The sequence below is a fragment of the Hypomesus transpacificus genome, chromosome 8 (assembly GCF_021917145.1).
Source record: "Hypomesus transpacificus isolate Combined female chromosome 8, fHypTra1, whole genome shotgun sequence".
Taxonomy (NCBI): domain Eukaryota; kingdom Metazoa; phylum Chordata; class Actinopteri; order Osmeriformes; family Osmeridae; genus Hypomesus; species Hypomesus transpacificus.
In genome coordinates, this window is record NC_061067.1 from 7969788 (window position 1) to 7989933 (window position 20146).

Here is a 20146-nt window from a genome sequence, read left to right on the forward strand (position 1 = left end):
TATGTAATCTTTCCACTCATTTGCCTTCACCCCCCTGGGACCACCGGCTAATGACTCATTATTATTGTGATGTCACAACTCTCTCCGCCTGACAAACTGATTATTGCACTCGTCGCTTATATGGATACTTTGCATGGCCATGTATACACATACACACACACATACACACACACACACGTTGGATAAATATTTTGTTACATGTGTCCTAAAGTGCTTACATTGCTGTTACTGGTGCATGAAATGTGCTAGATGTTCCAGTAATGCCAAGCTTTTCTGGGGAATGTTGAGCTACCTGAACACCAGGCCTGCCAGGGGTTAAACGGGGCGAGCGAGACGGAAGCCTGCCTTCTGTCCCGCTCTCCAGAGGGTTTGGCTGCTTCCGCAAGAACACGCCCCCGCTCTGCTTGAAGGAAAACACACAGGAGCTTGTAAACACTGGAAGCTGCACCAGGATACACAGGGTAGGGAGTCTTGACCGATCTGTGGAGACGTAAAGGCAGCTCCATCACAGATGAAGTGTGCTTTTGAGCGAGAGTTCTATGTCTGAGGCTTAATGTATGATTCAGCATGTGGATCCGGGACACTTTAATCCCTTAAGTAAGGGAATGGGATTGGGCCTTACTGTGACCATCCTCCACTACTCTGTTCAGAACATGAGTTTTGGCAGATATGATGACTCAAACCAAAGCATTATCCCAGAGAGGGTTCTGTCCTCTGACACAAGGGGGATGAAGCCTTGTTTCTGCCATGTTCATGTCACTAAAGGAATGGTCTCCATTTTGGTCGTCCAACTGATGCATTAAACAACTTGATGCTGATGAAGGTCCTGCTAGTCTGGCATTGAGGGAGTGAGGAGTTAGAGAAGTATGACAATTAGAAGATGAAAACAGCAAGAGATGAAGCCTCTGTATTATTTGTTTTCTTCATCCACCCATCTGCCTTCTACCTCTTCCTAACCCACACTGCACCTCTGTGTCCCAGAATGCATTGCTTGTCCACCCGAAACTCCCTACAGAGTTATGAACCCGCCCTCTTATAAAACGTAGCAGTTTTGTGGAAGAGTGGAAATTTATCTTCCTCTCTTATTTTCCCCACTCGTAATTCCAAACGTTCTGGCTGGAACTTTTGATGGCTTTTGTAAGATTTTGTGCAATGATGAGCTCTAACCCACGTTCGACTGAAATCAATGGACTCATTTTGCGTTTCCGGCACTCTTACTTGATACAATCATTTTCTTTAAGTAATCGAAGCAGTAAAACGTGTTTGAGATTCATTTGGTTAATTCTGAAGAAAAACATTATCCCTGATGAAAAAACTATGCAGTAATGGAAGAAAACCCATTGATGCTTAACCCGGTGGAACAGATTGGATATATTTTACTCATTGTCCTGAGGCCCTCTGTCAGGAATAAGGAGAGCTTGCAGGATGGAGGCTTAGGCTGGTTTACCTTTGACTGCTCTTTCTTAGAACATCCTCTCTCAGCTCGCACCTCAGAAGACAAGGTCACAGAACGTTCCATTGCATTCTGTGGACCAAACCTTTCCATGGCTTTGTATAAAGGCAGGAAGCTGGAGGAAGTGGTCCAAAACACGTAAACAGTCTTGGTGTGATGCAAAGACTCACGTGCACACACACACACAGACAAACACACACACACATGCAACACACAAACACACTTTCCTGCTTTCTCAGGTCTTTTGTTCCAGTTTTCCTCCCATCTGGTTCTCCTTCCAGGGGGGGAAGTGTGTGTTCCTCCTCTTCCCCCTGTCGGGGCAGCAACAAGGCCCTGTTTTATCTCGGCAGTAAGGCCCTAGACCGCCGGAGCCACATGCTAAAGCCATTCAGTTGAGGACAAGGCCTGCGGTCGACCACGAGAGGACCGCAAATAACTGTCCAGGTCAAACCGGTGGTGGGGGAGGGAGGGTCAACCTTTTTCTTTGAAAATATAGATTTTTTTCATTGTTCAGCTTTATTGTGACAGTGACAGTGGAGAGAGACATGAAATGTAGAGGGGAGAGAGATGACCACGAAATGACGGCAAATAACTGTCCAGGTTGCCCGGGCTGGACTCAAACCCAGGCCCCTCACGTTAAGGTCTTAGCCTATGTGGTACAGCTCTACTCCGTAAGCCACTGGGGCACGCATCAAAACAGGGTCAGGCTTAAAAACAGAGTGAACCTTTGCTTGGAAGAGGTAAAGTGGTGTGTGGTGTGTGTGTGTGTCTACAGTTTGTGCGTGTGTGTGTGGTGTGCATGTGTGATAACCATTGATTAACCCTCCTCTCACCACTGAGAAACCCAGAGAGCAGTCGACCCAGGGGGTGTCCCCAGTAACAGCCTCTCTGTCCCAGGCCTAAATACCACGCTGTCCCCCCAGAGAACATCACACACACTTACTGAACCGACCACAAATACCATGACCGTGTTCAATGAAAGGCAGGGGCAATCTGTCTCATATTTCAACTCACAAACACGGATATAAATCCGCATTAACCCCTGTCAGTCTATATTGAACCCTTGGTCTACCAACAGACACTCAATATCTATTACTGTTGGGCAGGCCACTGTCACGGACAGAAGGACTCTCTTTAATACTTAGACCCTGGCTGATTTGTGTGCGTGTGTCTGTGTTTGTGTGTGTGTGTGTGTGGGTGCGAGTGTGTGTGTGCGTGCTGCCTTGATCTGTGTATCCGTGACGGCTCTGTGATTAATGGTGCTCCCTGTGAGACACATTATGAGTTAATCACAGCTACGTTCTCACTCTAAATTTACCAAGACTGCATCCATAATATATGCCTTCCTGTCCAGGCATTGATGAGCCCCAATTAGAATGGCTCAATACTGACTGATTTCGATGCTAAGCTACAGTCCACGTGTCGAGGTCAAGTTGTTGCGAATATTCATGGTCGATAAGAAGCACACTCCATACGGACGCGGACATGAAAAAACGGTGTGTTTGTTCCTATGGATTATGTTGTGTGTGTGTGTGGGTCTGTGTGTGTGGAGTCTGGATGTAACGTGGTTATGTAGTATGTAATACCAGTAGGGTGGTGAGCTGGGTTCTACAGTATGCTGCTGTGATGCTCGGTGATGAGGGCAGAGTTCCTCTGCTAATCCGCTGGAGCTTTGGCTGTCTTCCCCTGGACACACACACACACACACACTCGTGTGATTAAAATCTACATACGGCTGTCCACTCCTAAAATATGAAACAACCTAGAAAAATCTTTGGCCATGTTTGTGTGTGTCCATGTGTTTTTATTTGTGTTTCCATTTGTTTCTATCTATGTGTGTGTGTATTTGTGTGTATGTGTGTGTGTGTCGTGTGGGTTTATTTTTTCTCTGCTAGTCCAAATGGAGACGGTCTAGGACTTATCTCTGGGTGGAATCACCATAGAATCTTTGGTTTCCGTGGTTTCCTTCCTGGGCCCAGTCCTATGGGAGATAATGATGATCTCTGGACTATCGTCTAATTAGACCAGCAGAACAGAGATAGAATACCTCAGCTCTCTCTCTCTCTCTCTCTCTCTCTCTCTCTCTCTCTCTCTCTCTCTCTCTCTGTATATCTGTCTATCTCTCTCTGTCAGTCTTCTTCTGTGCGTCTCTGTCTCCCTCTTTCTCGTTTTGTATCTCTCTCCCTTTCTCGCTCGCTCTCTGTTTTTCATTTTGGGCAGAAAGAATTGGTAGAGGAGAAACGAGAGATGGAGGGAAAGGAGGAGGACGGAGGGATGTAGAATGGATGAAGATGGGAAAGTGGGGTGCTTCTCCAGAGTACCAGAAGGCCCTGCCTGGATGACATCAGCGGCATGCCTTGGCTCTGATGACATTGCTTGCTGACGAACGGGTCCGCCTTGGGATGATGTCACCGGCAGCCAATCAGACATCCAGCTCTGGCCCGTGTGGTCTGCGCTAGCCCCCGTGCTCCGGGGTTTGAAGCAGCTCTCACTCTCCAGAAAGCTTCCCTCCGTCTTTTGTGCAGGTTATTTTTAGCCTCTAATTCAAACATGGATTCTATTTGAGATGCCCCCCCCTCCCCCCCAAACAAACACACACTTTTGACTGTCTCCGTGCATCGTCACCAACACACACAAAAACACACACAAAAAAACATTCAGAAAGAGAAACTGGAGAACTGACACATCTCCCACAGAGCGTGTAATGCAGTAAATATGTCTCTAAGGCGGTTAGCATTTAGCTAACCCAATAACACAGCTCAAATCTGACGTTTCACTCCCCAAAATAAGTCTCTTTGCTCCACCTTGTTTGGTGGGGCCGAGAACCTAGCTGAGAATAAGTTTTAAAGCTCTTGAGGGCAGGAAACCCGAGAATTCTGCTGTCCTTCAGATGCAAATTTGGAGTTAGCTTAGCATCAGTTCATGTAGTTTACATTTACATTTAGTCAGCCACCTGACTCCCTAGTTGTAGAGGGAACTTTCTTCCTCATTTCTCCCTCTCCTCTCTTCTGAGACATTGGCTTCTCTCTCCTCTCCTCTCCTCTCTCCTCTCCTCCTTCTTCTCCTCTGTCATCTCTCTTCTCATCCCTCTCTCCATGTTCTCTTTCTCCTCCCCTCTCATCCTCTTTCTCTCTCATTTCCCCTTTCTTCTGTGCTCTCCTCTCTTCATCCTTCTCTCGTCTGTCCTCTCGCTCCTTCCCTCTCTCCTTCCCTTTCTCCTTCCCTCTCTCCTTTCCTCTCTCCTACCCTCTCCCCTTCCCTCTCTCTCTCTTCCCTCTCTCCTTCCCTCTCTCCTTTCCTCTCTCCTTTCCTCTCCCCTTCCCTCTCTCTCTCCTTCCCTTTCTCCTTCCCTCTCTCCTTTCCTCTCTCCTTTCCTCTCCCCTTCCCTCTCTCTCTCTTCCCTCTCTCCTGAGACATTTGTCGGTTCCCTCTCTCATGTCTTCTCCTGGGAGACCTTAATGTTCTTTGGAGCTGTGATTCTCCTAAAATGTTCTGCCATTGCTGTCCTGTCGTAACAGGCCCTCGTTAAGTAGTTATCGACTGTAGTTAGGTTGGTGCCGTGCTTCATGTTGCTAAATTATTGAGCGTCCAACCTGATTACAGGAGTTTCACTGCAGAAAGTAGGAGCTGTCTAGACCGGTGGGTAAGGCTTTTACATCACTCCACTGCCTCAGCCATTCACCCTAGGTACAGACGTCCATCTAAAGCTGGAACCAGCTCCATGACAATAGATATCTTGTTAAATCCTGTTGTTGTTAATACATTGAAATAAATATAGTTGCAGGAGTGGAACATGATCTTATTGTGTATGGCAGATGGTGGATGGAATGAGTCCACACTTGGGTCGACACAGTGTCTGTGTACAGAACAGTCGATGGAGTCTGAGGTCTGTTTGTCCACGGCGTGGCCTCCCTCTGTGTTGGCCTGGAGGGTGCACAGTCAGTCCCCCTCTACTGGAGCTGGGCATGCTGCCATGGACCTCAACCCCCCCCCCCCCTCCTACCAGCACCCCCCACGCATTCACACTCGGGCATGGCCCACACAAACACACACATACATACAAACACACACTTGGCCCAGTCCATACACACACCCACACTTGGGTACAGTCCACACATGCATACTGGGGGTTTCACAGTTTGCCGGTGAGACAGTAGCTCCAGTGTTCTCAGATAGTCCCTCTCCACTCTCCCTCCACCCTCCCACCCCCCCGCCACCCATCACCGTACAGCACAGCTCAACCTGCATCCCTTATCAGCCCAGCCCAGGCCCAGCAGCAGTGACCCTGAGGGAACACACAGACTCCCACACGAGTGTACTTAGAAAGTGTATTTACAAGTCGCTAGACTGAAGTGTCAAACCATCTCTCATTCATCCTTATACAATGGGGTCAGTACCGTTAATTCTGGCTTATTCTCAAGTCACTGCAGAGGTAGTTGGGCTGGGGAAGGGTCATGATCTGTACAAACAGCAGACACGTTTCTCCTTTTCCCCCAAACCCAGCCAGGTAGACTGGGGTTTAGCCTGCGGTGTGGCTCACAGCAGATGGCTACGGTGACTCGGGTGATTGGTGGAGGACAGTGGGTCGGCTGCATGGCTGGGCCTGTGGCAGTGTTGGCTCCTCTGAGAGTCTGGCTTGTTGATAAGACGTCTTGTTGTGTTCCCCCGGCTGGGTCTGTAGCCAGCAGCACAGCCAGCGGCAAGAGAGAGAGAGAGGGAGGAAGAGAGAGGAGCAGGAGAAGTAAGGGACGGAGAGAGACGGAGAAACACAGGAGGGAGGGAGTGAAAGATAGAGAAGAGAGCGGGCGGGCAGGCAGGCAGGCGGGCGGGCGAGTGAGTGAATGAGTGAGGGAAGGAAGGAAGGAAAAGAGGCAGGGAGGGAGGGAATGTAGAGGCAGGCAGAATAGCAGAAATAAAAGAGGTCTGAACGTGTGACTGGCTGGAAAGTCAGGAAGCTAAGCTGATTATCACCATGGAGAGAGAGCCAATTGCAGAGCAATCACTTTTTAATGAACCTGTGCAAGATCAAGCCATATTAGAATTCACATTCGGAAGTCAACAGATTTGCATGCTCCTGCATGAACAAACCCTCTGCTTAATGCACACCAGCATGGTGACATGTCTTGGTTGTCATGTGCTAAGCTTATTAGCATCGTTTCTTCCCGTCAGTGTGTGTGTTTGTTTGTCCTCTCCCTGTCTCCTCATGTGATTTTCATGAGCTGTGGAGACATCTCAGTTACTTCATATTTACTATTTATTTATGCAAACCTCTCAGGAGTGGAAAGATAAAGAGTGAGGGAGAGCGAGAGATAAAGGGAGGGAGAGGGAGTGAGAAGGAGAGCGTGAACACCTGACCAAAAAAGATAACAGATGCCTTATCAACAAGAGCAAACCATTCTTCTTGGACAGCCTACAACATGGTTCCTCCTATCTCTGACCCGATCCCTCCACCCTAGAGGAGTTGTCACACAACTCTACTGTCCAAAATGAGAAGGACAAACATATTCACGGAGTGTTTGAGCCCACGATCAGACAGAAAGATCAGTTAGACTATCATCCTCCGGCCAAGCATAGGCAAGGACAGGGGGGCACTGGATGGACTTTGATGAACATCAAACAAAGAAAGCATTAGCCACATCACAGGCGGTGGCTGCAGTTTTGTTGTGGCTCAGACGCGGAATTTCTAGACCCATTGCACAAGCTGTTGTCTTGTCTTGGTGAAAACTCTTCAAGTGCATCGGTAATTGGCCATTTGGAGTGCGAATAAGTTAGGCCATAATCGTTTTCTCCTTATGGATGATGGGGTTATTGTACCGGGGAGTCCAGAAGACGCATGGATGCTTGTGAGCAGGTTCTGGAGGTCAGTGCCCAGCCCTCTGTGACTCATAGCCCCAGGAATGGCTCTTCTTGCCAGGGGAGGAAAGATGGAGTCACCACCACCACCCCCCCCCCCCCCCCCCCCCCCGTCTTTCTTTCTTCCTTTCTTTCTCTCTCTTGGCTGGATTCTGCAGCTGCCCTCAGTCTACTCCCCTCTCCTCCCACTTCCCGTCTCCGCCCCTCCTGTGATGATGCTACGAGCCTCGCCGTTGGCCAGGAGACGGTTGCCTCTGACGAGGTGGCCTGGGTCAACGTTAAAGAGGTTCCCAAGTGGGGGTTTGGCTACCCCCAGGGCAGGGCAGACAGGGGTGCACTGGAGAGGTGTGTGTTTTCGATGGAGGTGGGGGGGGGGGGTTAATATGCATAGTATGCAATGGCAGTCATGTCACACATTGACTACAGACACGCTTTTCATTAGGCAAGACTCAGTGACTCCGTTAATGCACAACTAAGAACGATGTCTGGAGAAACCGCTGTAAGGAGGAAACGAGACGCACGCACCGTCAAACACACACCGTCTCGCACACGTACACCCAAACACACACACTTTCCCCCCCCCACACACACAACCAAACACACACTCTCTCAAACTTACACATGCCCTTTTCCAAACTCGCTCACTCTCATCCACTATTACCATTTTCGATACCGTCACTCAGATTATCTTTGATCCGATATTCCATTAAGTGCTACAATATGCCAAACAGCTCCCCCTTGTGTATGGCAGTAAAACACCACATCATGTTTTAGCACTCTCACTTTGCAGTTGACAACATTTCAAAAATCATGAGGAAAATCTTAATTTGACATGAAAGGTTTTATTTAATTCTAAATGTCAGATTTAAACTTCCAGAAAAAGAAGGTATTGAGAGACAGACTGTTGCGCTCATTCATGTCATCCAGGTAGTCAGAGTGAGTCAGTTGCCTGCCTTTCACTGCTTAGCATGCTGTTTGGACTCACTGTTTACATCCAAACTTGAATTGCAGGAGAAGGGAGGAGATATTGAAGAAGGGGTGGGGGGGGGGGGGGGGGGGATTGAGCGGTGAGGATCTTTGCATGGCGCACAAGAGAACTGATTCAATATCATCTGAAGAGATTTGGGGGCTTCACACACAGTGTTGTGTCCCCTTCGCTGAAAGACAGTGTTATACTCAAACATGATCTGCTTTATATGAACACACAAGATGTGTGTTACTGCAGGAGCCTAAGATCATGCCAAAACCAGGAAATCCAACTTGTTTGCTCATTTTATTGAACCTGCAGTTCCTTCTCAATCCTTTGCAGAGTATTGAGTTGAGACAGTATTTACTGGGCCTACACACACAGCTCTGTTGGGAGTAGAGCAGCAGTCAAATGCAGTTGAGTGTGTCATACATTTAGCTACAAGGCCTTACTGGCATATGGAAGCCCATTATGTTGTATTCATTTGAAGATTCATTTGCTGGATTTCCTCAAACACATGCACACATGCACATTCATGCATGCCCAGCCTTGCACACACACACACTTATGCACACACACATATGCACACAAACACACAGTTGATATATTTTGGCCACCAGCCTATCCAGGATAGCAGCCATTTCTCTGTTTATTGAAGACTTCCTGACATACAGCAGAGAGCAGCAGATAGACTGGGCTGCATCTCCTTGACTCTGTGTCTGTGTGTGTGTGTGTGTGTGTGTGTGTGTGTGTGTGTGTGTGTGTGTGTGTGTGTGTGTGTGTGTGTGTGTGTGTGTGCGTGGGTGTGTACGTGGGTGTGTGTGCGTGCATGTGTGCTCGTGTGGCAGGTTTGACACAGGGCAGATGTTGTTGTGTTCATGTCAGAACAGGACAATCACTTCATTTACACAAACACACAACAGCTGGAGAGAGAGAGAGAGAGAGAGAGAGAGAGAGAGGGAGAGAGAGAGAGAGAGAGAGAGAGAGAGAGAGAGAGAGAGAGAGAGAGAGAGAGAGAGAGAGAGAGAGAGGAAGGAAGGCTTGTTATCCTGGATAAGGAAGTGTGATCTTTATTTCTATTTTCTAGTAAAAACCAAACTGGTAACGCCCCATTATGATACTCCTCATTAATGTGCTGCATTGGCAGAAACTGTGGTGGTGGTTCCCAGGTTAACGTTCTGGAACCACATTCCCCGTACAGTACAGTATCTGCAGGGGAGGGGGGTGATGATAAGGACACCCTGCCAGTAAGCCAAACAGACAGATTGTAGCTTGAGAAAAGTTGAAAACGTGTGCATTTGCTGAGACTGCTGTGTGTGATTCTGGATAACGAGGCCTAAACAGGGTTCTGGAGGTCAGGGCCAAACCCTGTGTAACTCACCGCCCCAGGAATGGAGGACGGAGGAAAGGATAGGTTTCGTCAGGTTTCTCTCACTCTTTTTTCTTTCTCCCTCTCCCTCACTCTCAGACACACACAGAGTTGTGTTGTTTGATTGTCTTGCGTGTGTGGCATTTATGCATGAGACCGTAAAGTGTATTTATGTCTTTGACATGCATAAAGTGAAACAGATACTATGGGTGGACAAGGATTTGTGGGCCAAACCTTTCCTGTGTGTGTGTGTGTATACTGGTGTGTATGCGGGTGTGTGTCAGGTTTCGTGTGAAATATGTGACCAGGCTGCATTGTGAGAGTATTAAGCGCTGCTTTCAGAGGGTTGACGGAGCCGACGTGTAGTAGCTTTATCCTGGAGATCAGTAATCAGGGAGAGGTGAATGGCCAAATCAGCTCTCTCTCTGTGAGCTGTTGCCAGGTCACCTCCACACACACACACGCACACACGCACACACACACAGAGACAGACAAACACACACAGACACACAGACAAAAACACACACAGAGACAGACAAACACAGACATACACACACACACACTCCTACCTGCGACAGCTAACTGCCTCACTCACTATTTGGCAGTGGCCATAGGAGGGTTTTCGTGAGGGCTTGAGTCGGAGGAAGGTAACTGGGTTTAGTGAAGGCCATGGAGTCAGATGGCCTGGGACGGGAGGGCTGAGGAGAATACAAAGGCTACTTTATGTTCTGGGCTGAGGACTGAGTGTGTGTCTAAGCAAGTTTGTGGACGCATTGTGCGAGTGTTTTTTTATGCAAACCATACAAAAAAAGCAACATCCCTTGCTGGAAAATCTAAATATTTAATTTCCACATCGCCCACTACTCCAGTGTGCCAAACGCTTTCATACCAATAGTACGAGCTGTTCCCTCCCCAACAGGCCATCCATGGGGGAGTGTCTTCAATGTCTGTGTATTGGTATTCACAGTATCATAATATCACTCTGTGGGCTTTGCTTTTATAGCACACAGCAGGCCTTTGTCTGGCCACATACTTATGAGAGCGTGATAGTGGGAGAGAAAGGGTAAGATAAAGAGGGAGGGAGAGCTTGCATACATTCCTCCATAAATAAATGACAAACGGTGCGTAACTGGAGACAACATTGGTCCTTCGACGGCCTCTTAACGAGACCTGGGACGTCCAATGACAAGTGGTATCTTGTTATGTCTAGAACCTTCCACACCAGGAATTCTCCCAGAGGAACCGAGTCGAAAGCAGAAAGAGATAGTTTATATAGATAGTTTTCAACTACCGTAATGCCTTTACTGTCAATTATCCACGTTACACTGATCGCATCACTCGTCAGTCTAATGATACAGTAACAACTATATTACCCATAAGGCTTTGAAAACATGTGGTCTATGTTTTCCTTTGGACCAGTCCATTTACCTAACAATGGCAACTGGCAGAATGGTAATGGTTGCATTTTTAGGGCCTTCCCACAAGCACGTCATTAAAATGTCTCAACATGAAATCTTTGTCTGGCGACGTGTCTTGCTAGCATGTTGTCTATCAGTCTGTCTGTGTATCAGACAACCTAGCATGCCGTCTGTCTAGCTAGCTTTACGCCTGACTGGCCGGCTGACTAACAGTCTGGGAGAGTGGGTGTGCGAGAGAGCCAACGGTCCGTCCATATGTGGGCCATTATCGTCCAGCTGGATCCAGTGCGTTTGCTCCCTTTCTGACCCCACCACTTTCAATGACATGGTCCACAAGGCTGCAGACTGATCTCCCCACGTCTCCTGTGAAGATATTTAAATCGTACAGGAAATGCGATGAACTAAAGCATACTTCGGTTACATCACCAGCTGGACAGCAGTTTGCACAGCATGCAGTGCAATGCTGCTGGGTTTGCGCAACGTCGAGTCATAAGTCAATCAGTCAACACCGATGTCAGCTGACGTTTTGAGAAAGCATGTTCTTTTTCACGGAGCAGTTCAGGCATGACCTCATTGAAGAGAATTTTGTTGTGTGAAATATTGTTTTGTGAAACACTGCCAAACATACAGTAGCCCCTGTGCAACCTATTTATCTGTAACGGATATACCTGAGTGGCTGCTGGTGTCCTGGCTGTGTTCTGTGCTGAGGACTCAGGAGCAGTCTGGATGAGGTTCAAAATGGGCTGTGACACATATTTGGAGGAATGCCTAGCTCTGTGGGCCTTTCAATGGGGTTTCATCAGGGACTAGCTGGAGGGAGAAGCATGCTAAAGCTAACTGATAATAACCAGAGAGGGGAGGTTGCATGGCTGTGTTACTACATGTATCATTGTGTGTGTGTGTTTACAGTGTCTGTCATATAGGCCAAAATTCTTGGCAGTCACCTGATGGTCTGGTGGCCCAGGTTTCCCACAACAAATGTTGTCCCACAGCTGCGACCCTCTTGTGTGAAAATGCTTACACACACACACACGCACACACACACACACAAACACACACTCTCTCACAGGCTTCCCAGAAGATGCAGAAGCACAGTCACTAACCCTTAGGGTTGTTGTTCTGTGTCCCGAAATGCAGTTTACTTTCTAAATCCCCCACCAGCCCCCGGCCCCACCGGTCTCCCCTTGAGGCTGAAGGGGGAGGTTGGGCAGGTTTGGGGGGTTGGGCCGGCGTGTCAGTAACCTCCGTCCCCTTTCCACGTGAGCCCAGGCTGGAATTTGGAAGCCCCAGCAGTTCTCAGTGTTGTTGCAGTGTTCCCACTCAGTTCGCCTGTCCCTCTCTCACGGCACTTCTGCTTGTTGCTCTCGGCCCGCTCGGAGCCCACCGACATGGAGGAAAGGAAAGGAGAGGAGGGTGGAGGAAGCACCCCAGTGGAAGGTAATCTGTGAATGACCCTGAACCGGAATCCATCTTGTTTGTGAAATGTTTTGAGGCCATTTGAAGTGTTTTCTCTCTGTCTCTCTCCTCTTACCGTGGAAAGGCTAAGTAAGTTACCGTAGAGAGCTGCAGAGAGAGAGAGAGAGAGAGAGAGAGAGAGAGAGAGAGAGAGAGAGAGAGAGAGAGAGCCTGAATGACCGTGTTTGGGAGGTTAAAAATAGGACCTGCAAGTACGCCAACCATGCTGTGGCAGTAAACTTGAGATGGAGGAGGGGGTCTTTGAAATGACACTGCAGCACCACTATGTTCCCAGACACCGTAGGCCCCTTCCACAGTGCTTGGATGTGATCCAGACAGCTTCTTGCTCGGTGTGTCATAGTGCGGGTGAATAATATATATACAATTGTTTTCTTATTCTCTCCTTTCAATAAAGTTTTCCCCTTACTCTTAACATTCAATTTTGCCCATATCCATCCTGAAGGAACACATAAAATGGAACTAAAAAGGAATAAAAAGGAACACACAAATCAACTGGATATCATCTCTGTGTATGTATTGTTGGCTGGTCGGTTGTGTATAATGATTTTCAGGATTTTCATTCGAGAGGAAAGCTCTTTTGATATTAGTGCACTTTCGAGCGCTGCTTTCCAACCGTTATAAAATAATTTCCTCAAGCGAATGGCCCACCACCAAATAGGTGCTTATGTGGTGAACCGTCACCTGAAGACGCTGTCTGCAAGTTTCTGTCGGCTGGCCACACAGATAGGTGTGCAGAGTGGCCAAATAGCTTTAGGGTTGCCAGGTTGGGTGGTTTTTCTTATTAGCTTCTGAACGGTACACGTAGACATCATAGCAGACCTGGCGCCTGCAAAACAACATTGCTTTAGCGTTTGAATTGTCACACTTCCCTGGTCCTCCTCTCTCTCTTTCCCATCTCCTCTCCTCCTGCACTCTGACAGCCTGGAAGAATTACAACGGGGGGTGAAAAGGGACTTGTCAACGTGTAACACACAGCTTTGTGGGATAGCCTCCCCCCAGAACACACACACGCCCTTTCACCTGAGCAGGAAGTTGATTTGTGGTGTTAAAGTATGGATTCCCACAGGGTTGGATTGATTTATAACAGTGTAACTGTATGTTGAGAGCTTGGGGTGTTTCAGGGGAAAAACTTTTAATAGCACCACTCAGTGATAGCATACTATAAAGGGCTGCATCCACAGGTTTACAGACTTATTGGTTCTGTTGTAACAGTGGGGACTGGTTGTATGTTTGCTTCATTGCCTCACATCTGCCACTTGGCATAACTCCCACATGTTTTATGTAGATATAATCTTGTTGATTGGACACATGGTCCCTGTTTCCTTGGGAACCCATAAATCTCCAGGAAGAACTCTCAGAACTTCTTCCAGAGTGGGCCTTTTCCGCAAGAAGCAGCCTATTGCCATGGAGAGCTTATTAAAACATCCTCTCTGCACTAATGAACGACAAGACATTTCCTCTCAATATATCTGCTTCGACGTGAAGCAGTCATCAACACCTTCTGTTTCACCCTGGGATGATATTTCCCAAATATATCAACAGTCTGGCTCGTGTTCCCTCTCAGACAAGATACTGAATGTTGGCCTGTTTTTATTTATTTATTATAACATATGCTTCTGGTTAATGTTTTCCTCGCCAGAATTGCTGCTGTCATTTTATATTTTGTCAGTCCACTCTCCGGTCTGGAGCAGGATAAAGAAGTTATGAGGTTGTGCCCTGTTGTTCAATAGCTGATGCACAAGTCTGTTTTTCTTCTGACAATCTCCTATACTTGGCCGCTAATTGTAGTCATTTCCTCTGACTGTTCTAGTTGTATGAAGAGGGTTTTGTAAGCGTGAGTGGGGATTGTATAAGTACCTGCAATATCACTGCAGTCTCTCCCACTTTGGAGGTCTTAGTGAATTGTAATCTTCCAAAGCTTTTACCGAAGGGACGACTGAAACACACACAGACACACACACACACACACACACACACACTAGGCCTCCACACACATCAAACTGACCTCGTGTCTCCAGTGTACTGACCCTCCCTGTCTATCCCCGTCTCCACAGAGCAGACCAAGAGCAACCTGAAGGTGACCTCCCAGGAGGACGGAGAGCACCTGAGCCGCAGGCAGGCCTCGCCCAATGGGACGCCGTCCCGCTCGCACACCCCCGCCTCAGCCTCGCCTGCCCCCGCCGCCGATCCCAAGGCCTCCAGCCGCACCGTCCCCCGCAGGCACACGGTAGGGGGCGCTCGCAGCTCCCGGGACATCCTGGCCATGCAGCCCCCGGACATGGACAAGAAGAGGGAGGCCTTCCTGGAGCACCTGAAGCAGAAGTACCCCCACCACGCCTCGGCCATCATGGGCCACCAGGAGAGGCTCCGCGAGCAGGTCGGTGGTGCTCAGGGTGGAGCTCGTCACTGGGTGTTTGGGTGGAGGTTGTGGGTTGTGTTCACGTCAGTGGTAGTGACTATTCAGTGTCCGTTCTCACCAAGGTGTGCATAGCCTCTGTTTTTTCAAAAGAAATCATTCTGTAACATAGTTACAGTAAAACCCTGAGACACAACGGCCACTATGTCTTAGAATCACAGCAAGACTCTATGTTATTATGATCTTGAGGTTATTGGATAGTACTCATTTCGCAAGTGTGAAAGGTTTTGTTATTTGATCGATTTGTTGTTTTGAAGAACTTGGCCAAGGCAAGAGTTCAATTGCAGAACTATTTATCTCTTTTTACCCATAGGATAGGATGGAAGGACATCCTATAAATCAGGTTGTCAGATATTTTATACTCCAACTGTTCTGAGACTACGTGCTTTTGTCCTGTGTTGTGCAGAAGTAGAAATCTTTCTTTTTTCCATCTCTCACTTCAGCTTTGTGTTGGCGACGACTTTGTGTTTGGAGCACATATAAACCTGTTGCTGCTTATTTATGCATTGCAGGTAATTCATTTATGTATAGCGAGATGGAAATGTATTGATTAATTATATACGTATATCTAATTATATTATATGCTGTCCTCACATTCCGACTTAATAACATGCTGCATGTCCAGGTGTGTTTCAGTGAGCGCTCAGGGAGGACTTGGGAGGGAGGGAGAGGCAGACTCAGAGCCAGGGTGGAGGGAGGGTGATGAAGTATGTAAGTGTGGGGGTTGTGAGGGGAGCTCTCTACGTGGACCTTGTGCTCACCTAGCCCTGGGTGTTGCTGTTTGTTCCGGGTCAGAGGACACAATGGGAGACAGGTCGCCTGGGTGTATAGCCAAAACAAAGGTTGAATGTAAGGCCGTTAGACACTGAGCCACAGGGGGTGACATGGTAAAGGGCACACACCGCGTGGCGCAAGAATTGTGTGTGTGTGGACGTGTATATGTGTGCAAGTGTGTGTGTGTGTGTGTGTATGTGGGTGTGTGTGCGTGCGTGCGTGTGTGCTGATTATTTAGACAGAGAAAGAGAAAGAGAGATTTGTCTAACTAAATGACATTTCAACTAAATGTAAAATGTGTAGACTTCCATTTCCAATTCAATTCCAAGTCAAAATCCAACAGTCCGACACTAGTATATTTGGAGATAATATGGTCGTCGGACAGGTAAATTAAGCTCTGGACAGGGTGGAGTCAAAGTTGCCATGGAGAGGCATGATGTCATCGCTCGAGGGGCTCAGCTTACATGTAGGTGCCTGTTCGGAGTTTGGAGTCTCGAGCCCTCGCTTAATGCAAGAGCGCTCCGCTCAAGTCATGGAACACGGTACAATTGTGGCACGGTCCGTTCTGTCTGAGTTGTGCAAGGGAATACAAATGAACAATTGTCGATAAAAAGAACGCTTCAACTTTTAAGGCACGCATCTCTGACGCAGTTTGACGGTAGGCTCTTACTGCAATTGCATTCTTATTTTAAGGTATTTAAACTATTACCGTTTTTATCGGAAACTTTCGGTAAGTTCTTGCAATAGTTCTAGCAGGCATGCATTCGCGTCTGTTTTTCATTTAGAAAGTCATGCTGAGTCTTAAGTTAAAAATATATATAACCGATGTACATGTCGAAACTACTCGGTGCAGCCATCAGGTGCTCCACTTGGGGGATGCTGGAAAAGTGGCGCTATAGTTTTACAAGCAACAAAGCAATTGGTTATACATTATTACATTATTGGTTATATCCCTATACATTATTAACAGTGGCTTAAGACAATTTGCAACGATGGCATACTTATGTGACAACTCGAGGCGTATGAAGTGTTACAATGTTTCTTTAACAGTCGTTTTATAACCTCTCAGCGTCTTCTTATGGCGCGTAATCGGCATGGCGAGTTCAAGGACGTTCCAAAAACAGTTGATCAATTCTCGACTGTAAAGGTCAACTACGAACTGGCGTATCATTCTCACATTGAAGTCTTCATTGGTCAGTGCAGCTAACCAGTCGAATTCCTTTCATGTGTTTGCAATACAATCTCACCCAGGCGCAAGTTAGTACGATGATGTTGAATTTGACCATCGTACCCGTGTTGTATTTGCTCAGTACTTGTAAGTTTGTGGTGGCTAGTTGGACAATTGTGAAATTGATTCAGTGATGGAATTGCACGGATACAAGGGGGTGTTTGTTATCGTCGCTCTCTCTCTCTCTCTCCCTCCCCACACCACCACACTCAAAAGTTGTTCTATAGGTGTCAGGTGTCTGCCAGGTGAAATGTATTATTCATAAAGAATACATAAACTGAATAGAAATAGGGCCCGGTCCATGGATTTCTATTTGAGAGAAACAAATAAAAAGCATATTGTTTGAATGGTGAAAGACTTCACTTTAGAAGGATATGGAAGAGTGAGACTGTCCCCTTGTTTTGGTCTTCCTGGGACATCAACCGTGATTTGATTGATTTGCAAGATGCTGTTGAGGGTCATTCCAGGGTCGCGAATCATTTGTTCTATACTGTATGGGCCCCGAGAGAGTCCCGTCTAGGCAGCATCGCTTCCCTCCAAGGATTTTCCCATGGATGAAGTTCAAAGTCAAGTGTATTCAAATGAGCTGGGGGAGGAGATCTGATTGGAGGGATGTGGGCTTCTGTTAACTGTTTTGGACAAAGAAGTATGTTTTCTTTGTGAGAACTGAGACTATTTGCAAGACTATATGAGACTATTTAAGCTACCAGAAATGCATGCATGGACATTTTTGGCTGGATTGAAACTGCCATACCCAGTACACGGTTTTTCTCATGTCAGTGTCACAAATGGGAGTCCACTTCACCTGACATGAATCAGATTTAATCTGGACTAGAATTGTCCAGGGATATTTAAAGGTTTGCTTTAACCTTCCCTTGTGGCAACTGTGTGCTTCAAGTATCCTTTCCGCCATGAGTTGTTGTTATCAATGTGTGTCAAATATTGTAGCAATACTTTTACTTGGAAGGACAAATACGTGTAATAAGGCTGTAACACGGCAGTGAGTAACTGTAAGTAACGTTCTCACACGGCTGTTGAGTGACAGAGAGTTCCCAGAGCTACTCAAACCAGAGGAGCAACCTCGGAGGCAAGGGTGCTACGATAGTGACACCAAAAAGAGAAGGTCTGAAATTTCACAGACGGGGTTGTCTCAAGGTTAAACGGAGGTTGGGAAGATGATATCTCTACGCTCCGCAGGAAAGTGAGTGACCCCCCCCCCCCCCCCCCGCACCCCACTCTCACCCCACCTCGTGATGAATGACTCACTCTCATACAATTTCTACCCCCCAGTTAGTCTTCCCCCCCCCCTCAAGTCCTCCCTTGCTCTGATCCTTAAACCCTTAACAAACGGCAGGGTGGTTTAATTTCCTCTCTTGATCGGGCCTGTGCAAAGACCTGGCCGCCACCCAGGGGAGATGAGATAGCCGGCCTGCCCCTGTGCCCCATCCACCCACCCCGCCCCTCCTTGCGCCCCCCCCACCGTCCTCCCAGCCCCTTCAGACGAGTCGGCCCGTTTGATGATGATGAGCACGCACTGTAGCGCTTGACCAATCACACGGATCTCTCTCCCCCTCCCTTTCTTCCACGCTCTCCCCTTCCCTCCCTCTCTATCTCTCCCCCTACCTCCTAAACTCCCTTCCTTTCTTCCATGCACTCCCCTTCCCTCCCTCCCTCCCTCCCTCTCTCTCTCTCTCTCTCTCTCTCTCTCTCTCTCTCTCTCTCTCTCTCTCTCTCTCTCTCTCTCTCTCTCTCTCTCTCTCTCTCTCTCTCTGTCTCTCTCTCTCTCCTTCCCCCCTCTCTCCCTTCCTGCTTTTCTTCCATTCTCTCACCCTCCCTTCCTTCCTTCCTCCCCCCCCTCTCTCCCTTCCCCATGAGGACTGAGCGATGACAGCCCCTCCCCCGCCCTACTGTCTGGCTGCCATCGTGCCGGGGTGTCGGGGGATTACCGCCGCCATCTCAGGACAGCTGCCTGCAGCTGTGGCCTTCCCAAGTCGACCCCAGCAATCCTTCACACCTAACTAGCCATCCAGCTCTGGAGGCTGGAGTGCCCAGGTCTTTGTCGGAGGGGTGTTAGGAAACAGCTCCTGAGTTCCCTGTGGTGTTTCTTTGGGGGAGATGTAAACATATTGACAGGTGCAATGGATGCCCATGATTTGTTACAGTAGCTTGTATTACTGGGGGGAACCGTGCTTAGTGAAATTCAAGTTGACAAATAGTTTAGCAATGTCCTAATAGGATTATTTGGGATGGAAAATACCACCTGCTTATTTTGGGAATTACATAAACTTTGTTTAACTCAGGTTTCTTACCTAGAGCTACTGGAAATGATTCTTCCAGTAAAAGAACTCTTCCCCACCTCCTCTCTCTCTCAGACGTGAAATTCTTAATGTGGCCTTTGCAACATTTGGCCACATTTGACCATCTTAGGTGCACGGTTGTACTCTTCTCTATCCCTGGCCTGCTACACTGTTCTCCACCATCGGCCAAGGTCAGCCATCTCCAAGGGGCACAGCCAGAGGAGGCTCTGGGAGGAACCTGAGAACATCAGGTGGACAAATGGGGTTACTGACCATACACTTCTTTTTTTAAACCCCCCTTAACCCTAGAAACTGACCAAAAACAGAGCTTACATCTGAGAGTTTATTGATTCTATCTCTCTCTCTCTCTCTCTCTCTCTCTCTCTCTCTCTCTTCCTCTCCTCTCTTCCTACCCCTTCCTCTCTGTCTTTTCTGTCTACATCCGTCTTTCGCTTTGCAAGTTCTGATCGTTTAGTAGGCCCGACGCCTTCGCATGTTCTGAGCCTTGCAAAGGGGATATATGCAAACTCTCTCGGTGTCAAACGTGTACAGTCTTCAACCACCCACCCCTCGCCATGCTTCTCCTAAAGCACCACTTTGTCACGGCTGCCATGGCTGTTACGTCCCCCTTGTCTGGGATCAACACAATCAGATACAGTGTGCACTGGGGAGCTGGCTGCCTAACATCTGTTTTTCATCGAACCTACTCTCTCTCGCTTTCTCTTTCTGTCTCTCTCTTTCTCTGTCTCTCTCACTCTCTCTGTCTGTCTCTCTCTCTTTCTGTGTGTTTCTCTCGCCCCCTCTCTCTCTCTGTCGGACCAGTGTCGGCGGCAGGAGCTGGGCCCTTTAATGACCTCTCCCCCGAAGAGGCAGTTTGACGAGATCCCCGGGACCA

The 20146-nt window shown here is 47.9% G+C and overlaps 1 protein-coding gene across 9 annotated transcripts in view; it reads left to right on the forward strand.

Moving 5' to 3' along the window:
• Window positions 1–20146, forward strand: part of si:ch211-285f17.1 (sickle tail protein) — a 99347-nt gene that overhangs the window by 38749 nt on the left and 40452 nt on the right. For all 9 annotated transcript variants that reach the window (XM_047023367.1, XM_047023370.1, XM_047023366.1 and 6 more), the window contains exon 2: window positions 14591–14913. In XM_047023367.1, coding sequence (XP_046879323.1) covers window positions 14591–14913 — 323 coding nt within the window. The remainder of the gene's footprint in view (window positions 1–14590; window positions 14914–20146) is intronic.